Raw genomic sequence first — 16,262 nt, 5'->3', positions numbered from 1 at the left:
CAGTGGCCTCCCCTCACTAATAACATGTCCCAGCAGTGGCCTCCCCTCACTAATAACATGTCCCAGTAGTGGCCTCCCTTTACTAATAAAATGCCCCTAGTGGCCTCCCTTCAATAATAAAAAGCCCCTAGCGGCCTCCTTTTACTAATAAAAAGTCCCTGCCTGCCTCCCTTTACTAATAAAAAGTCCCTAGCGGCCTCCCTTCCCTAATAAAAAGCCCCTAGCGGCCTCCCTTTCCTAATAAAAAGGCCCTTGCTGCCTCCTTTTACTAATAAAAAGCCCCTAGCTGCCTCCCTTTACTAATAAAAAAGCCCCTAGGGCCTCCCTTCACTAATGAAAAGCCCCTGGAGGCCTCCCTTTACTAATTAAAAGCCCCTAGGGCCTCCTTTTACTAATAAAAAGCCTCTAGGGCCTCCCTTCTCTAATAAAAAAAAGCCCCTAGCTGCCTCCCTTCCCTAATAAAGCTCAAATAGAAGAAGAGATACAGAGAGGGCGCCACATGTGTGAAATCCTTTAAAGATTTGTTAAATAGTAATGATAGTTGTTGTGCTCACCTTCTCCTGTTGTACAGCCGGGACAACACGTTTAGCGAGATTTTAGTGGTTTTGGTGGATCCGGCAGCCTTCCTGGTCTCCGTGGTGAAGAATTATCTATGGAGTATGTATCATGGATAGAAAAGGTCTCCAGGCTAGATACGGCGCCAAATGATCCAACTTAAAACCTTGTGTCTTTGTTTAAGGTTTCTTTATTAGCTTGAGCAAGACACGTTTCGAGCCCGGACCGGGCTCTTCCGCAGTTGCATGAAGTATGCAATAAAATCAGTTTGTTGGGCTTATATAGCAAAAAAAAAAAAAAATTCTTCCTTTTTTGCTTTCTTAAATTAAAGTTAGTAATGTGATGATGCATATAAATCAAGCAGTAAAAGACAAAGTAAAAAAAGTAGAGTAAAAGAGGTAAAATAGCTGCAAAAAACAACTTATTATCATAGAGAACATATACATAGATATATTGTGCTTGTGTCAATAGGAAAATGCACTTTATCTATTAAAAGTAAATATTTTTTTTTTTTATATATAAGCCCAACAAACTGATGTTATTGCATGCTTCATGCTACTGAGGAAGAGCCCGGTCCGGGCTCGAAACGTGTCTTGCTCAAGCTAATAAAGAAACCTTAAACAAACACAAAAGGTTTTAAGTTGGATCATTTGTATCTAGCCTGGAGACCTTTTCTATCCCTTCCCTAATAAAAAGCCCCTAGGGCATCCCTTAACTAATAAAAAGCCCCTAAGGCATCCCTTAACTAATTAAAAGCCCCTAAGGCATCCCTTAACTAATGAAAAAGCCCCTAGGGCCTCCCTTGACTAATGAAAAAGCCCCTTGGGCCTCCCTTGACTAATAAAAAAGCCCCTAGGGCCTCCCTTGACTAATAAAAAAGCACCTAGGGCCTCCCTTGACTAATGAAAAAGCCTCTAGGGCCTCCCTTGACTAATGAAAAAGCCTCTAGGGCCTCCCTTGACTAATAAAAAAGCCCCTAGGTCCTCCCTTGACTAATAAAAAAGCCCCTAGGGCCTCCCTTAACTAATAAAAAAGACTTCCCTATACAAATAATAAACATATACTTACCCTCCGGTGATGTCTTCTTCCGCATACCTTCACTTTACGGCTAGTCAGATGAAAATGGCGGCTCGGCTCATCCAGGTTGCACCGCGCGCCTCTGGTCACGTGACTTATGCGACCTGACGTCAGGTCGCGTCAGTCACGTGACATGGGACGCGTGGTGCAACCTGGAGGAGTTACAGAAGGTGGGCGGATCGCCGACGCAGGACTTTTAAGGAGGGGGCAGAAACGGGCGGGCGCAGGGACAGATACACAGGGGCAGGCGCAGGGACAGATACACAGGGGTGGGGAGGGGCCTTGTTGCGCCATATAGCAGGGCCCCACGCCTTGGTCGGACCGGGTCGGAAATGCTGCGCAGTCTGTGCAGCAGACATTGTGATGTGCCGCCGCACGGGCCCCTGAAGCTCCCGACTAAGCTGTGGGTGCAGATCCAAAGATCTTTAGGCAATACATCATTCTCCATACCACTGGTCTACTAATGTTTATCAAGTTGGGATGCCCCATACAGGAGAACCAGTTGAAGCTGTAAATGGAGTATTAACACTATTTATTTGTTCTGGGGGTCCAATTACACATTACAGAGCCCGCACTTTTACTAATCTAGTCATGACCGGATATATTCCAGTGTGGGGGTTGGGTCTAGGTTCCTCACACACTGCACATGTCTCCTGCCTGTTTGGGTCTTTGTTTCCATATACTCTGCAAGTCCATCACCCAGGGCCATTATAGGGTGGGGGTAGAACTTTTCCCTGAATTTTGTCTTTGTCTTTTGTCTGTCCAGTCATTTGTCCGTTATTGTCATAACACTCTGGTCACTTGCTCTGCAACTTTCTTCCATCTACTTACAATTTCTGTCATACAGTTAGGGCCAGAAATATATGGACAGTGACACAAGTTTTGTTATTTTAGCTGTTTACAAAAACATGTTCAGAAATACAATTATATATATAATATGGGCTGAAAGTGCACACTCCCAGCTGCAATATAAGAGTTTCCACATCCAAATCGGAGAAAGGGTTTAGGAATCATAGCTCTGTAATGCATAGCCTCCTCTTTTTCAAGGGACCAAAAGTAATTGGACAATGGACTCTAAGGGCTGCAATTAACTCTGAAGGCGTCTCCCTCGTTAACCTGTAATCAATGAAGTAGTTAAAAGGTCTGAGGTTGATTCCAGGTGTGTGGTTTTGCATTTGGAAGCTGTTGCTGTGACCAGACAACATGCAGTCAAAGGGACTCTCAATTGAGGTGAAGCAGAACATCCTGAGGCTGAAAAAAAAGAAAAAAATCCATCAGAGAGATAGTAGATATGCTTGGAGTAGCAAAATCAACAGCCAGGTACATTCTGAGAAAAAAAGAATTGACTGGTGAGCTTGGGAACTCAAAAAGGCCTGGGCGTCCACGGATGACAACAGTGGTGGATGATCGCTGCATACTTTCTGTGGTGAAGAAGAACCCATTCACAACATCCACTGAAGTCCAGAACACTCTCAGTGAAGCAGGTGTATCTGTCTCTAAGTCACCAGTAAAGAGAAGACTCCATGAAAGTAAATACAAAGGGTTCACATCTAGATGCAAACCATTCATCAGTTCCAAAAATAGACAGGCCAGAGTTAAATTTGCCGAAAAACACCTCCAGAAGCCAGCTCAGTTCTGGAAAAGTATTCTATGGACAGATGAGACAAAGATCAACCTAATGATGGGAAGAAAAAAGTTTGGAGAAGAAAGGGAACGGCACATGATCCAAGGCACACCACATCTTCTGTAAAACATGGTGGAGGCAACGTGATGGCATGGGCATGCATGGCTTTCAATGGCACTGGGTCACTTGTGTTTATAGATGACATAACAGCAGACAAGAGTAGCCGGATGAATTCTGAAGTGTACCGGGATATACTTTCAGCCCAGATTCAGCCAAATGCTGCAAAGTTGATCGGACGGCGCTTCATAGTACAGATGGACAATGACCCCAAGCATACAGCCAAAGCTACCCAGGAGTTCATGAGTGCAAAAAAGTGGAACATTCTGCAATGGCCAAGTCAATCACCAGATCTTAACCCAATTCACCATGCATTTCACTTGCTTAAATCCAGACTTAAGACGTAATGACCCACAAACAAGCAAGACCTGAAGGCTGCGGCTGTAAAGGCCTGGCAAAGCATTAAGAAGGAGGAAACCCAGCGTTTGGTGATGTCCATGGGTCCCAGACTTAAGGCAGTGATTGCTGTAAACGGTGAAGATGTGCACAGTGCGTGTGGGCCCCCGGCAGCTCTCTCGGCCACAGCACTTGCCCAGGTAAGCTGGGTGCGGGAGCCGGCCCTGTCAATGTGAGCTGTGGCCACAAGGTTTGCTGTTTTTAGCAGCCTAATATCCTGGAGGCCCTAACAGGAGAGCAATGGCCTAGCGGCAGGAACACCTCTGTCTTTGTGGAACAAAGATCAGGAGGAGCACTGCAAAATTATAATAATAATGATAATCTTTATTTATATAGTGCCATCAGATTTCATAGCGTTTCCAAAGTCCAATTCCAAATCATAGGGGACATTTACAAATATAATGTTACAATACACAGTACAAACAGTCATATAGAAAACTAGGAGTGAGGGCCCTGCTCCCAAGAGCTTACATTCTGAGGATGAAGGGGGTGACACAAAAAAGGAATAATGGTAAAGCCATTCTTTACAAGTGAACAGTATAAAATAATTTAATAAATAAAAATTCTGCTGCTTGAACAAGTCATTAGCCGCTTCCTCATATACCAAGTCCAAGGTGAAAGTGACTGCAGAGAAGGCTGGTGCTTGGCACTTGGAACTGACGGGTGGAGGACATAGGGTGGATTAGTAAAGACAGAGTTGACATTTCATGCGGTTAGCAAGTGTGATGGGTTTTAAGAGCATGTTTGAAACTCTGTAGGTTGGGTATTAATCTCTTGGTCCAGGGAAGGGCATTCCAGAGAATTGGTGCAGCTCAGGAGAAATCCTGGAGAGGTTCAAATTAAGGTAGAGATTAATCTAATATCACTGGCAGATCAAAGAGCATGCGTTGGGTCGATGGACTGAGATCAGAGAAGAGACATAGAGAGGTGTAGCACTATGAAGAGCTTTGTGGATGAAGGTTATTATTTTAACTTAATTCAGCAACCAGTGCAGTGATTGGCACAAACTGGAGACATCCGTGTAGCGTTTGGTCTGAAAGACGAGCGTGGCTGCTGCACAAAGAATAAATTGTACATCTATATAAATTTGGTTATCATAATAACCCAAATAATAAAGGAAAGGTGTCATTTGGACCATGCAGTGAAAGCCATAGAAAAGTGCCAACAAGAAAATGATTCAAATGCATTTTTAATCAATTTCATTGCAGTTTGATTTGTTTCCAGCTTTGCCAGTACATTGTATGGTATATTAACCAGTTAAGGACCCTTTCCTGTTTTTTCATTTCCATTTTTCACTCCCCACCTTAAAAAATCTATAACTTTTTTATTTTTATACGTAAAGAGCTGTGTGGCGGCTTGTTTTCTGTGTAACATATTGCCCTTCATAATGGCGGCATTGAATATTCCCTGCCGTGTACTGGGAAGCGGGAAAAAAATTCCAAATGCAGTGAAAATTGGTGAAAAAACGCATTTGCGCCGTTTTCTTGTGGGCTTGGATTTTACGGCTTTCACTTCATGCCCCAAATGACACGTCTACTTTATTCTTTGGGTCAATACGATTACGCAGATTCCAAATTTGTATAGATTTTTAATGTTTTCATACATTTACAAAAATTAAAACCTCCTGTCAGAATTTTTTTTTTTAATTTTGCCGTCTTCTTGCGCTAATAAATTTTTCAGACTTTGGTGTACGGAGCTGTTGGTGGTGTAAATTTTTGCGACTTTTGATGTTTTCAATGATATTATTTTTAGGACTTGTAAGGGATTAGCTCCGGGGATCGTCGTCTCCTAAGCAGACGACCAGCACACACAGGGAATTCACACAATGTGAGTAAGGTTAAAACTGGCCTCAGCCAGCTTTATTTGGCAGTACACAAACTCAAAACATAAAAATAACACCTAAGCCTCTCCGGCACTAACTACACATCGAGGTTCCCTACCTCACCAGGTGCTGGCCTACTGCCAGCCACCCCAAAAACACAGTAACAGTTTACTGCCACCGCTCCACAGGCCTTTGCCGTAGCCTGTCTCTTCCCCAGGGTGGAGCCCAGTGTGAAGTCTGCCCCATGTATTAGTGCAGCCCCTCCAGCTGAAAACTAATCAACTTAATTAGACAGACCCAACTTTTCCAGGTCTGTCTTCTACTCAGCTTTTCATAAGGCAAAATGCACATTTTATGCCCAAAAGCTTCTCTAGTGGCAGCCACCCTGCCACAGACTTTACGAACTTTTGATCACTTTTTATAGAATTTTTTATTTTTTTTTAAATGGCAAAAAAGTGCCATTTTTTAATTTGGGTGCGATTTTCCGTTATGGGTTTAAACGCAGTGAAAAACCGTTAGTGTATTTTGATAGATCGGGCATTTTTGGATGCGGCGATACCTAATGTGTTTATGATTTTTTACTGTTTATTTAGATTTATATCAGTTCTAGGGAAAGGGGGGTGATTTGAATTTTTAGGTTTTTTTTATTAATTTTTTTTTTTTTACTTTTTTTTTCATTTTTATTTTTACTATTTTTCAGACTCCCTAGGGTACTTTAACAACCCTAGGTTGTCTGATCGATCCTACCATATACTGCCATACTAAAGTATGGCAATATATGGGGATTTTCCTCCTCATTCATTGCAATGTGCTAATAGCACATTGTTTCATAGTTTCATAGTTTCTACGGTTGAAAAAAGACACTTGTCCATCAAGTTCAACCAAGGAAGGGAAGGGATTTGATGAGGAAGGGATTTAGGGGAAACAATTCTATATAACATAACCATCTATGTTATTTAGGTGTAAAAAGGCATCTAGACCCTTCTTGAAGCTATCCGCTGTCCCTGCTGTGACCAGCGCCTGAGGCAGGCTATTCCACAGATTGACCGTTCTCATAGTAAAAAAGCCCTGTCGCCTCCGGTGATTAAACCTTGATTTCTCCAAACGGAGACAGTGCCCCCTCGTCTTTTGATTTGATCTAATCTGAAACAACTTCCCACCATATTTTTTGTATGGACCATTCATGTATTTAAATAAATTAATCATGTACCCTCGTAGTCGTCTCTTTTCCAGACTAAATAAATCTAGTTGTGATGAATTGGTTAAAACGAAGTAGCCTTGGGTCTATGGAACACGCAAGGCTACCATGGCGACGGATGGCCGCTCCACGATGAGGTCATGGGGAGCGACGATCCTCATAAAGATGGCGGCGCAAGAAAACACCCGCGATCAAGAACTTAAAGTCTATGTTTTCTTCCGCTCAAGTTCTTGTATGTCCCGACAGTGGATGCCTTCTCAGTAGGGGCCAGTGTGGTGCTCATGCAGAAGGGTCCCAAAGGCCAGACCCTCACCTGTGTTTTTTTTTTTTCCAAGAACTTCTCCTTCGCAGAGAGGAATTATTCCACAGGAGATCGAGAACTACTGGCAATTAAACTCGCCTTAGAGTGGCATTACCTCCTGGAGGGAGCTCGGTTTCCGGTCAGCATTTACACGGACCAGAAGAACCTCCTCTATCTCCAGATTGCTCCACGTCAAGCTCGCTCGTCATTCTTCTTCTCCAGGTTCGATTTTCTCATTCATTTCCGGACAGCTGAGAAAAACATTGAGACTGACACCCTCTCTCGTGCCTCGGAAGCCATTGGGGAGGAACTAGTTCATCAGCATGTCAACCCACCTGAACAACTGGTACTAGCTGTGCTTGTGGATCTTTGTCAACTACCTCCTGGCAAGACCTATGTAGGACCTGCTCTTCGGAGGAAGAATCTGACTTGGGACATTGCTTGCGTGTAGCTGGGCATCCTGGGGCGCTGCGCTCTGTCGCCCTCATTTCCTGATTCTACTGGTGGCCAGATCTGGCTAAAGATGTTCGGGACTTTATAGCTTTATGTGCTTCCTGTGCCGAGAATAAGCAGTCACATCTCAAGCCTGCTGGTCTTCTTCTGCCGTTGCCGATACCCAGCTGTCCGTGGACTCATCTGGCCATGGATTTCATCACGGATCTACCGCTTTCATTAGGCAATACCGTCATCTGGGTGGTGACTGACCATTTTTTGAAGATGTCCCATTTTGTTCCTCTGCCAGGTCTGCCATCTGCTCCATGCCTTGCCACCCAGTTCTTTCGTCACATCTTCCCTCTCCATGGACTTCCCCAGCACATCATCTCTGACCGTGGGGTTCAGTTTCTCTCTAAATTCTGGCGTTTTCTCTGCAACCAACTTCAGGTAAAACTGGACTTTTCTATTGGGCAGGTGTAAAGAGTGAATCAAACCCTGGGCTGCTACCTACGCCATTTTGTTTCTGCCTATCAGGACAATTGGTCCATTGTTGTCATGGGCAGAACTCCTTGGACTCTGCATCCGCGGGCTCTGCTTCATTTTTTTTTATCAATTATGGACTACATCCTCGCCCCCCTCTTCCTCTGCCTGTGTCATCGGATGTTCTTGCCATTGAGGAATTGGTACAGGACCTGAAGACCATCTGGGAGCAGATTGAACTCCAAGCCTATAAGAGACGCAAGCCTCCTCCTGTCTTCGCTCCTGGTGACAAGGTCTGGTTGTCCTCCAAGTATGTCTGGCTGAAAATCCCTGGCTACAAATTGGTACCCCGGTTCTTGGGTCCATTTGAATTCCTCAGTCACATCAACCCGGTGGCCTACAAATTGAGACTGCCCCCTAGCATTCGCATTCCCAACTCCTTCCACATTTCTCTCCTCAAACCAGTCATTTTGAACCACTTCACCCAGCAACTTCTTCCTCCTCTGTCGCCTCAGGCTGATCACACCGATGTCTTCAAGGTGAAGGACATCATCGACATGAAGACGGTGAGAGGTAGGCGATTCTTTCTTGTTGACTGGAAGGGATTTGGTCCTGAGGAGAGACCGTGGGAGCCAGAAGATAATGTCCCGGATAATGTCCCGGACGATTTCTCAGGCCCAAAAAGGGGGAGGCTGAAAGGGGGGGGGGTTCTGTCACGGGTGCTCCCGCAATCCCGGTCTCGAATCGCTGGTGCACCCATGTCCCTCTTTGTGCCCCCGTAGCCTCTACACAGCTGAACTCGCCTCTCCTGGCCCCAGCGGCGGTCCCTGCGGTTCTGCGCGCGTCCTCATCTCCTAGGGCACGCGCACGATGGCTCGCAAAGATTTAAAGGGCCAGTGTGCCGATAATTGCTGCTGGCCTGCCACCTTCCCAGATAAATTCCTGCCCCTTCCTGTGACCCTTCTGGGATCTTTGTCCCTCACAGCCTTAGAAAAAGCTACCTAGCGGTTATCCTGTGTATCCTCCGTTCCTGCTCCCATGTGTTCCTGCTCCCATGAGTTCCCGTGTGCATGTGTTCCCGTTCCCATCTGCCTGGACCTCCCGTTGCTGACCCCGGATTGGACTTGACATTGCATCTCTGCCGTCTGCCCTGACCTTGTGTCGGGACCTGACCATGAACCTATCTCCTGCTAAGGTACCTCGACCTCGGCTGCCACCGCGGGCTAGTCACACCTGTTGAACGACCTGGTGGTACCCTACAGCGGCAAGTCCAAACCGCTTCGCGGCGGGCTCTGGTGGAGACCAGGTGCCACTTAGACTCCGGTCCCAGCTGTCGGCTTGTGAGGGTCAAGATAATGATTATATGTCCATAATAATTATATGCTTTATGATTGTATACATGTGCCACTTGTCCTACATTTTTGTACTCTGCCTGTTATGAAATACAGAGCTTTTCCCTTAAACTAGTTTTAACCAGACATGCAACTGTCAGTGAAACTCAAGTCTTATGATCAAAAAGCAGATGTTTGTTAAGAATACCACCAGCATCCAGACTAGCGGTCGATTTCCTAACCAACGGTGACTGGAAATTCCCTTAGCATAGCAACTAAGGTCTAATTTTGAGGACCAATCAGCAAGGGTCGGGGGCCAGACATATATGCTTAGCTATAACCAATTGTAATGACTTTAATGTATGTAACCACACCTCTTTGTATGAATATAAAAAGTTGTGTATCAGGAAATAAAGTTTAGTTCAGTTCTCTTTTCTGCATGGCAAGTTAAGAGCATGAGCTGAGACAACACAGAACCTGAGTCTGTCTTCTCTTACTAAGTGCACGCATGCTCCCCTAATTTGGAGTGTCCGAGAGAAGAGTGTATTGGCGGTTTTGCGCTGCCCCGTCAGGCTAGTACCACCTCCCGCGGTGGTCCAGTGGATTCACGCATCCCAAATCCTGACAGAGGCTAGGGGGACAGGATTTATATGGATTTGTATATGCATTTATATGGGGCTGCATGTTAGAAAGCTGAGGGGACAGGAGGTAAGTATTTACATGGGACTATTTTGGAAGGATTCGGGGAGTGCTGATATATAGAAAGCTATTTGTAAGCAGGTGTTTTTTTAACTTTGCTTGTTGGTGGATTTAATGGGATTGTCTCAAATTTGAATTGCAGCTCAACTACATTAATTTTTCTACAGCTGAGCTGCATTACCTTCACAAGCTGTAGACTGGTACATCCATGTTAAATGCCAAACAGAACCATTCAAGAGAAGAGAGTGTGTTTCATTCCTTCATTCCTCGGACTGTATGTTGAGGGGGAGAGTTTTTTTTTTTACACAGAAAAGACTAAATGGCAAAGTAGATGGAGAAAGTCAGGTCTTGGCAGGTTATACTAATAAAGGGGAGGATTTATCACATGCTGACACATGGTAAAGTATATAACATATCCAATATTGCTAGTGTTGTGGTGAGAAGCATTCTTAATGATCTGAGGTAATGTTATGTCATAGTTATAGTAGGTGAGAGAAACATGTAGTTTATTAGTTGTCATAACTATGGCAACAGAGCGTGAGAGGGAGGAGCTGTTACTGACAACTGAGGGGTAATGTGAGTTGTAGTATCCTGTGTAGTATCTTGGAGATAACTCCTTTTAGAAAGTAGATGCCCACTTTAGAAAGCTCATAAAATGATGTAAATGGTCATAAAGGCAAACTATAATATACTAATAGTTAATATTCACGCTCCCTGAACACCCTTTTAAACCTAAAGGTCCTTTACAATTAATATGTTTATATACACTTAACATGTTCATAATGTTGATTTTTTTTCATAATGATGATACTTTTGTATTTTCCTAGATGAAGGAACCTATAATCTTGGCGAAAAAATCAAACACAACATACAATATTGTGGGAACAACCTACACTCTCAACATAAAAGAACCAGCACTGGCAGCCATTGCAAAGAATGCAGCCCTTCCTCCACCCCATCTTTCTCCTCCACATGCTGAGCTGAAGCCTCTAGATGGAAAAAAATCTTATAACAGTGTCAGTCGCATTGATAAGATTTCTCGCATTGTCTTCCCTGTGCTGTTTGCGATCTTTAATCTGGTGTATTGGGCTACATATGTCAACCGAGAATCAGCAATCAAAGGAATGATTCCAAAATAATGATTTCACCCATTTAAGTTGGACATCTTACTTTTTTGCCAACAGGTATTATCTAATGTTGACTGGCTGATGTATGAAGTATGTCTAATTTCTCTTTTTTGCTCACTGTGATATCTACCCTAGATGGGTAAGTTGCTTGTTTTTAAAGGTGAACTACTGCAGTCCTAAATGTAAGAGATTATTGTTGATGTGATTCTGTTCAGCCCATGGTTTGGATACATGTCTACACAGGCTACTGTATCCCTTTCTAATACTGCACTGATGATCCATTGCCTACACCCAGTGCTGTTTGTTATGTCCTCTACCAGTAACTTTTCTTGGCTAAAAGTGCTATTTTTGGTAATGCCCTATTTTAAAATGTATTCTAACCAGCAGTATTTCCTTTGGTTGAACTGTGATTTTTTTTGAATACTTGAATACATATTTCTGTACATGTACAGTGAAACCCCAGTCATAATTTGTCATTCTCTACTATTACATTGTTTTTTGCATTTCGCTGCTTCAGCTTATTGTATAGTTTATACTACTACACTTTTTAAACTGATATAGTGATCTGGACTGCACTGTACTGAAGCCAGATTCCTAGTTAAGGTGTCTGGTTTGGTTTATACATTTGTAAATCCTACAAGCTTCAGGTTCAGAGACAACACACTGTACAACCTATTTCCTTTTATGCAAACCTCTTTAAACCTGAATTTCTGAAGATGGGCTGAGTTTTATTAGAATAAAGATTCTGTATAGGCTTTAAGTAAAAAACATGTAATCTTATTTGGCTGGTAACAGATTGTGGCAGCTTTATCAAGCTACCTAAGAATAAGAATGTGCTTAGTTGCCCATGGCAACCATTTACAGCTCCCCTTTAAAATATTCATGAGCACTGGTAAAATGAAAACTGAGCTGTAGCTGGTTGCCTTGGGCATCAAAGCACATTCTTACTCTTAGGCAGCTTGATAAATCTTCCGCATTGTGTCCAAGTTAAATCTTAGCATTAAACACCTTACTTCATTAGTAACAGTGTATTCTTAAGGCGTTTTTAAACCTTCTGTCATTCCTGCCTTTACGTGTGAGATTTTAATGATTTTAAGCTACTCCAATGCAATAGTTTATGCGAATCTCACCACTGGACATATCAGCCACTTTAGGGATATATTATTCAGCAAATCCATATGTGTCTGAACAGTTGGCAGTTTAGTGTGCAAGTCACTAAGACTGCTTAAATTCAAGTTTTGGGCATGCATTGTTTACACATGCTAATTTACGCATATGTTTCCTTCTCTATGGCTACACTTACATACCATAGCTTAAATTGAGGAAACAAAACTGATTCTTTTAGAAAAGAATGCAACACATTTATCATAATTTTTAAACTATTGACACTTTTCCAGCCAGTGCAAAATAGGGAGGCTGGCCTCTTAACAAGGGCAGTGGCCTCAGAGCAAAAAGTCTATATGGCATAAAATAAATTGTTGTCCCAGAATTTGGAGTAGTAGACTAATGGTTTAGTCTACTACCGTACTCCAAATTCTGGGACAACAATTTAAGAGACCAGCCTCCCTATTTTGCACTGGTCGGAAAAGTGTCAGTAGTTTAAAAATTATGATAAATCTGTTGTAGTTACAGACTGACATGTCATTAGTTGGTACTAATGGATGGTGCAAACTACGACATGCCAGTCTGTAACTACAACAGATTTGTCATCCACAACCAGACACAGAAGTCTGTACAGTCTAACTGTGCACTGGTCTAATGTGCGACACATTGATAAATCTCTCCCAATGTGGGTTTATTTTGGTAGCACTGATCTGTAAGTGGTTGAAAAGTGGTTGACAAGCTGCATTAAGAGCATAGTGGGGAGGGGAACACCTTGAGTCTGCTGTATTCTTTCAACAGTCTTTTGAACTAAACGGTTTCTAACTATTCAGAACAATGAACCTGTAGTTTTATTATTCAGGAAAACATATTTAACCAATGGCTACTTTGAGACCTTTATATGAAGTCCCTACTTTGTTTGCTACATTATCGCTGGAAGACATAATATGGAACATAATTGTAAGAGCTATACAGAATTTTGTTCCTAGTTAGTTTGATATGCGAATGCCTAAATATCTCTTAACGTTTAACCCATTATGGGGAACACACATGACAATCTAATTTCACTTGAACATATTTACACCCTCACTTTGTTTTTTTAAAAAAAAGGTCTTTTAGCTTTTTTGTATTTCATTTTTTTTCATGTTTTGTTTTTATTCTGGGTTTCATTGTAAATTCATATAAGGCAGTTGTTAAAAGGTTGTAATATTAGAATAGAATCATATTACATACAGTCCTCCTCTTAAGCTTTCCTATAGAACAAAATCAACTAGCTGCATAGGGAACGGGAACTTCTGATTCTAGTTTCCACAATACAAATGCTGGAATAAATCTTACACCTATATTGACTCAAACTTTTCAGCAAACTTTGCATAAATCTGTATTCCAAAAAAACATTTTTTTTATTCCAACAAAGTTCTACTTTCCCCTGCATTAAACTGAAGCTCACGGAAATCATAGATTACATAGAAGCCTTTAGGGAATGTTAGAAAGAGCAGGAGCAGCTGGGACCCACCAGCAGAGAATTAGTTGCAAATGTACAGAGACTGCAGACAAGAACGTTGTATACTAGGTAAGGATAGGTATGCTTTAAAATGCACATACACTCATTTGATTCACAGCTTCTCCTCCTGATTCTACCAATACACATAAGCCACTGCTCAACACTTCTTTTGGCTTGTGTATGGTCAGCTTAAAGATAAGTAGATATAGCACTGGATACCCACAACAGTCAATTGACCTAAGCTGGGAACAGATGGCACTATACATACTCTGCAGAGGCCATTCTGGGGTGGTACCACTACACAGTGTACAAAGCCATCTTGCTCTTTTCACTGTGATGTAATCTGCTTATTGCGGCGGATGTCCTGTTGGATGCCCAACAAGACATCCACTGATCTCCAATTACTGACCTATACTATTTGTCTAAGGCCACAACCTGACATTGAAAAGACAATAATTGAAACCTTACATCAACAAAACTGAACCACCAATATTCCAGTGTATCATTTTGTACTAAAATACTTTTGAAAGTGACTGAATAGCAGAAGATTTTCTGTCAATGCACTTTCAGTTGGTTAAATGTCTATGGAGGAGTTTTTCCCTTTTAGGATAACTAGTGAAAATAACTAGTTTGTAACACAAATACTGCATAAACAAAAAAATTACAAAATGTGTGACATATAAGTGTGGCTGTTATTTGCCATTTTAAAGTTAAATTTTTAAAAAGTGTTTGATTTGACATCATTTGTATTTGAGGTGTTTTAAAGTATATAATATGTGTTAGTACCTGCTGGTAGAAAAAAAAATATGCATCATTTTCCTATGTGCTGCAAATTTTGTACTTTTGTATGACATAACTTTTCTCAAGTTCATCCTCTCATCTCACAATATAAAGGTAACTAGCTAGTAACTTATTTGCAACCACAAATTTAGTGTGTCACACTCCCTCCACTCCTTGTGTCTTTTCTTCACTCCTAAAATATCTTTTTCAGAGTTACATTTACAGAGTTTACATTTTATGAAAAGCTAATGTAAAATAAATTGGAAACTGTTCCTGCTTTGTTCTCTGACCTGTATTAGAAAGATGACAGTGGGTTGTTTACATTTAAAAAGTCCCACTTTTTCATTTATCAGGGGATTATATCCTTCTAGATTAGTATTAAAGGGGTTATCCGGGTTTAAAAATTTTTTTATGGCCGGGCTGGGGAGGGCTAGTTAAACATAATAAACATGTACTTACCTCCTCCGGCGCCGCCGATGTCCCGCGCCGCAGTCACTTCGATCCGTGCCCCTGTAAACAAACAGGGGCACGGAAGCCGCGCACAGGGAGCTTCCGGTCCGCGTTGTGGACGGTTCCTCCCATCCGTCCCTATCTCTCAGCGTTGTAAGCGCTGGGAGATGGTGCAAAGGGAGCATCCGGCCGGCCGGAAGCTCCCTGTGCGCCCTTGTACTGAAACCGGCGCACGGAGAAGACTGGCCGCGGCGCGGGACATCGGCAGCACCGGAGGAGGTAAGTACATGTTTATTATGTTTAAATAGCCCTCCCGAGCCCGGCCATAAAAAAATTTTTAAACCCGGATAACCCCTTTAAATTAATTTAAAATCCCTTTAAGTAGTTTTGAACCATATCACCGTAAATCATGAGGCTGCAAAAGTACCCTGCATTTCACTTCGTACCTTGTTAGTGCCAAAAGAACTTTAGGAACTAGTATATACAGGGTTCACTTTCCTTCCAGAATTTGTATTGATCATACTACATGACCATGCAGCTTTTTACAAACAGCACATTAAGGTGGTCTTTATAGCCAAAGTCTCAGTAAGGAAAGCTCTTTCTTCCTGACCTAGTCACAAACCTCTCACTCTAAACCAGTTCCCTACACTGTACTGAAGAGATGCAAACACCAAAACAGTTGGGAATCCGTTCCTTATCAAATAGATATACAGGTTTGGCTTTTACCCCGCATCATGTCATTAGCCTTTCTAAAAAAAAAGTCATGCTTGATGTTAAAGAGGACTTGTCACCCATAAAAAAGCAGCTCCTAGAGCCTTTTAATGGGTGACATGTCCTCTTAAAAGAAAATCTACCAGATGGATGCAGTATTTTACACCAATCATACTTACATGCTGGAAAGCACCCATTCTTCCTGTATCTTCTATTGGCCTAGTTTGGGAAAAAAATGTACTTTTAAAATTATGCAAATGATCCTCCACACTCCTGTCTACGTCACAGAAACCTCTTCTGGCTCCGTCGTCTGCTAATTATGAACACCTCTATTTGGTGTTACTGCCTGTCTCCTCCCCACAGGCTTCTGTGGCCTAGTGATTTTTTTTTTCTACAAAATGAGGCCATTAGAAAATAAGGGAAGAACAGGTGAAGTTTCAGGGGACACACACCAGCATGCAAGTATGCTTAGTGTACAATACTGCATCCATGTGGTAGATTTCTCTAAGGGGGCTGCTTTTACTAGAAGGTGGAAGTACAATTTAGAATTTTTT

General features: G+C 42.3%; 1 protein-coding gene across 2 annotated transcripts in view; it reads left to right on the top strand.

Annotated features, from left to right (window-relative positions):
- The window catches only part of GABRA3 (gamma-aminobutyric acid type A receptor subunit alpha3), a 231,767-nt gene extending 217,108 nt beyond the window's left edge, over positions 1-14,659 (top strand). For both annotated transcript variants that reach the window (XM_072124878.1, XM_072124877.1), the window contains exon 10: positions 10,863-14,659. In XM_072124878.1, the coding sequence (XP_071980979.1) occupies positions 10,863-11,174 (312 nt within the window). In that variant the 3' untranslated portion in view covers positions 11,175-14,659. The remainder of the gene's footprint in view (positions 1-10,862) is intronic.
- Positions 14,660-16,262: the final 1,603 nt, after the last annotated feature.

The sequence above is a fragment of the Engystomops pustulosus genome, chromosome 9 (assembly GCF_040894005.1).
Source record: "Engystomops pustulosus chromosome 9, aEngPut4.maternal, whole genome shotgun sequence".
NCBI lineage: Eukaryota > Metazoa > Chordata > Amphibia > Anura > Leptodactylidae > Engystomops > Engystomops pustulosus.
This window is presented reverse-complemented; position numbering and strand designations above follow the sequence as displayed.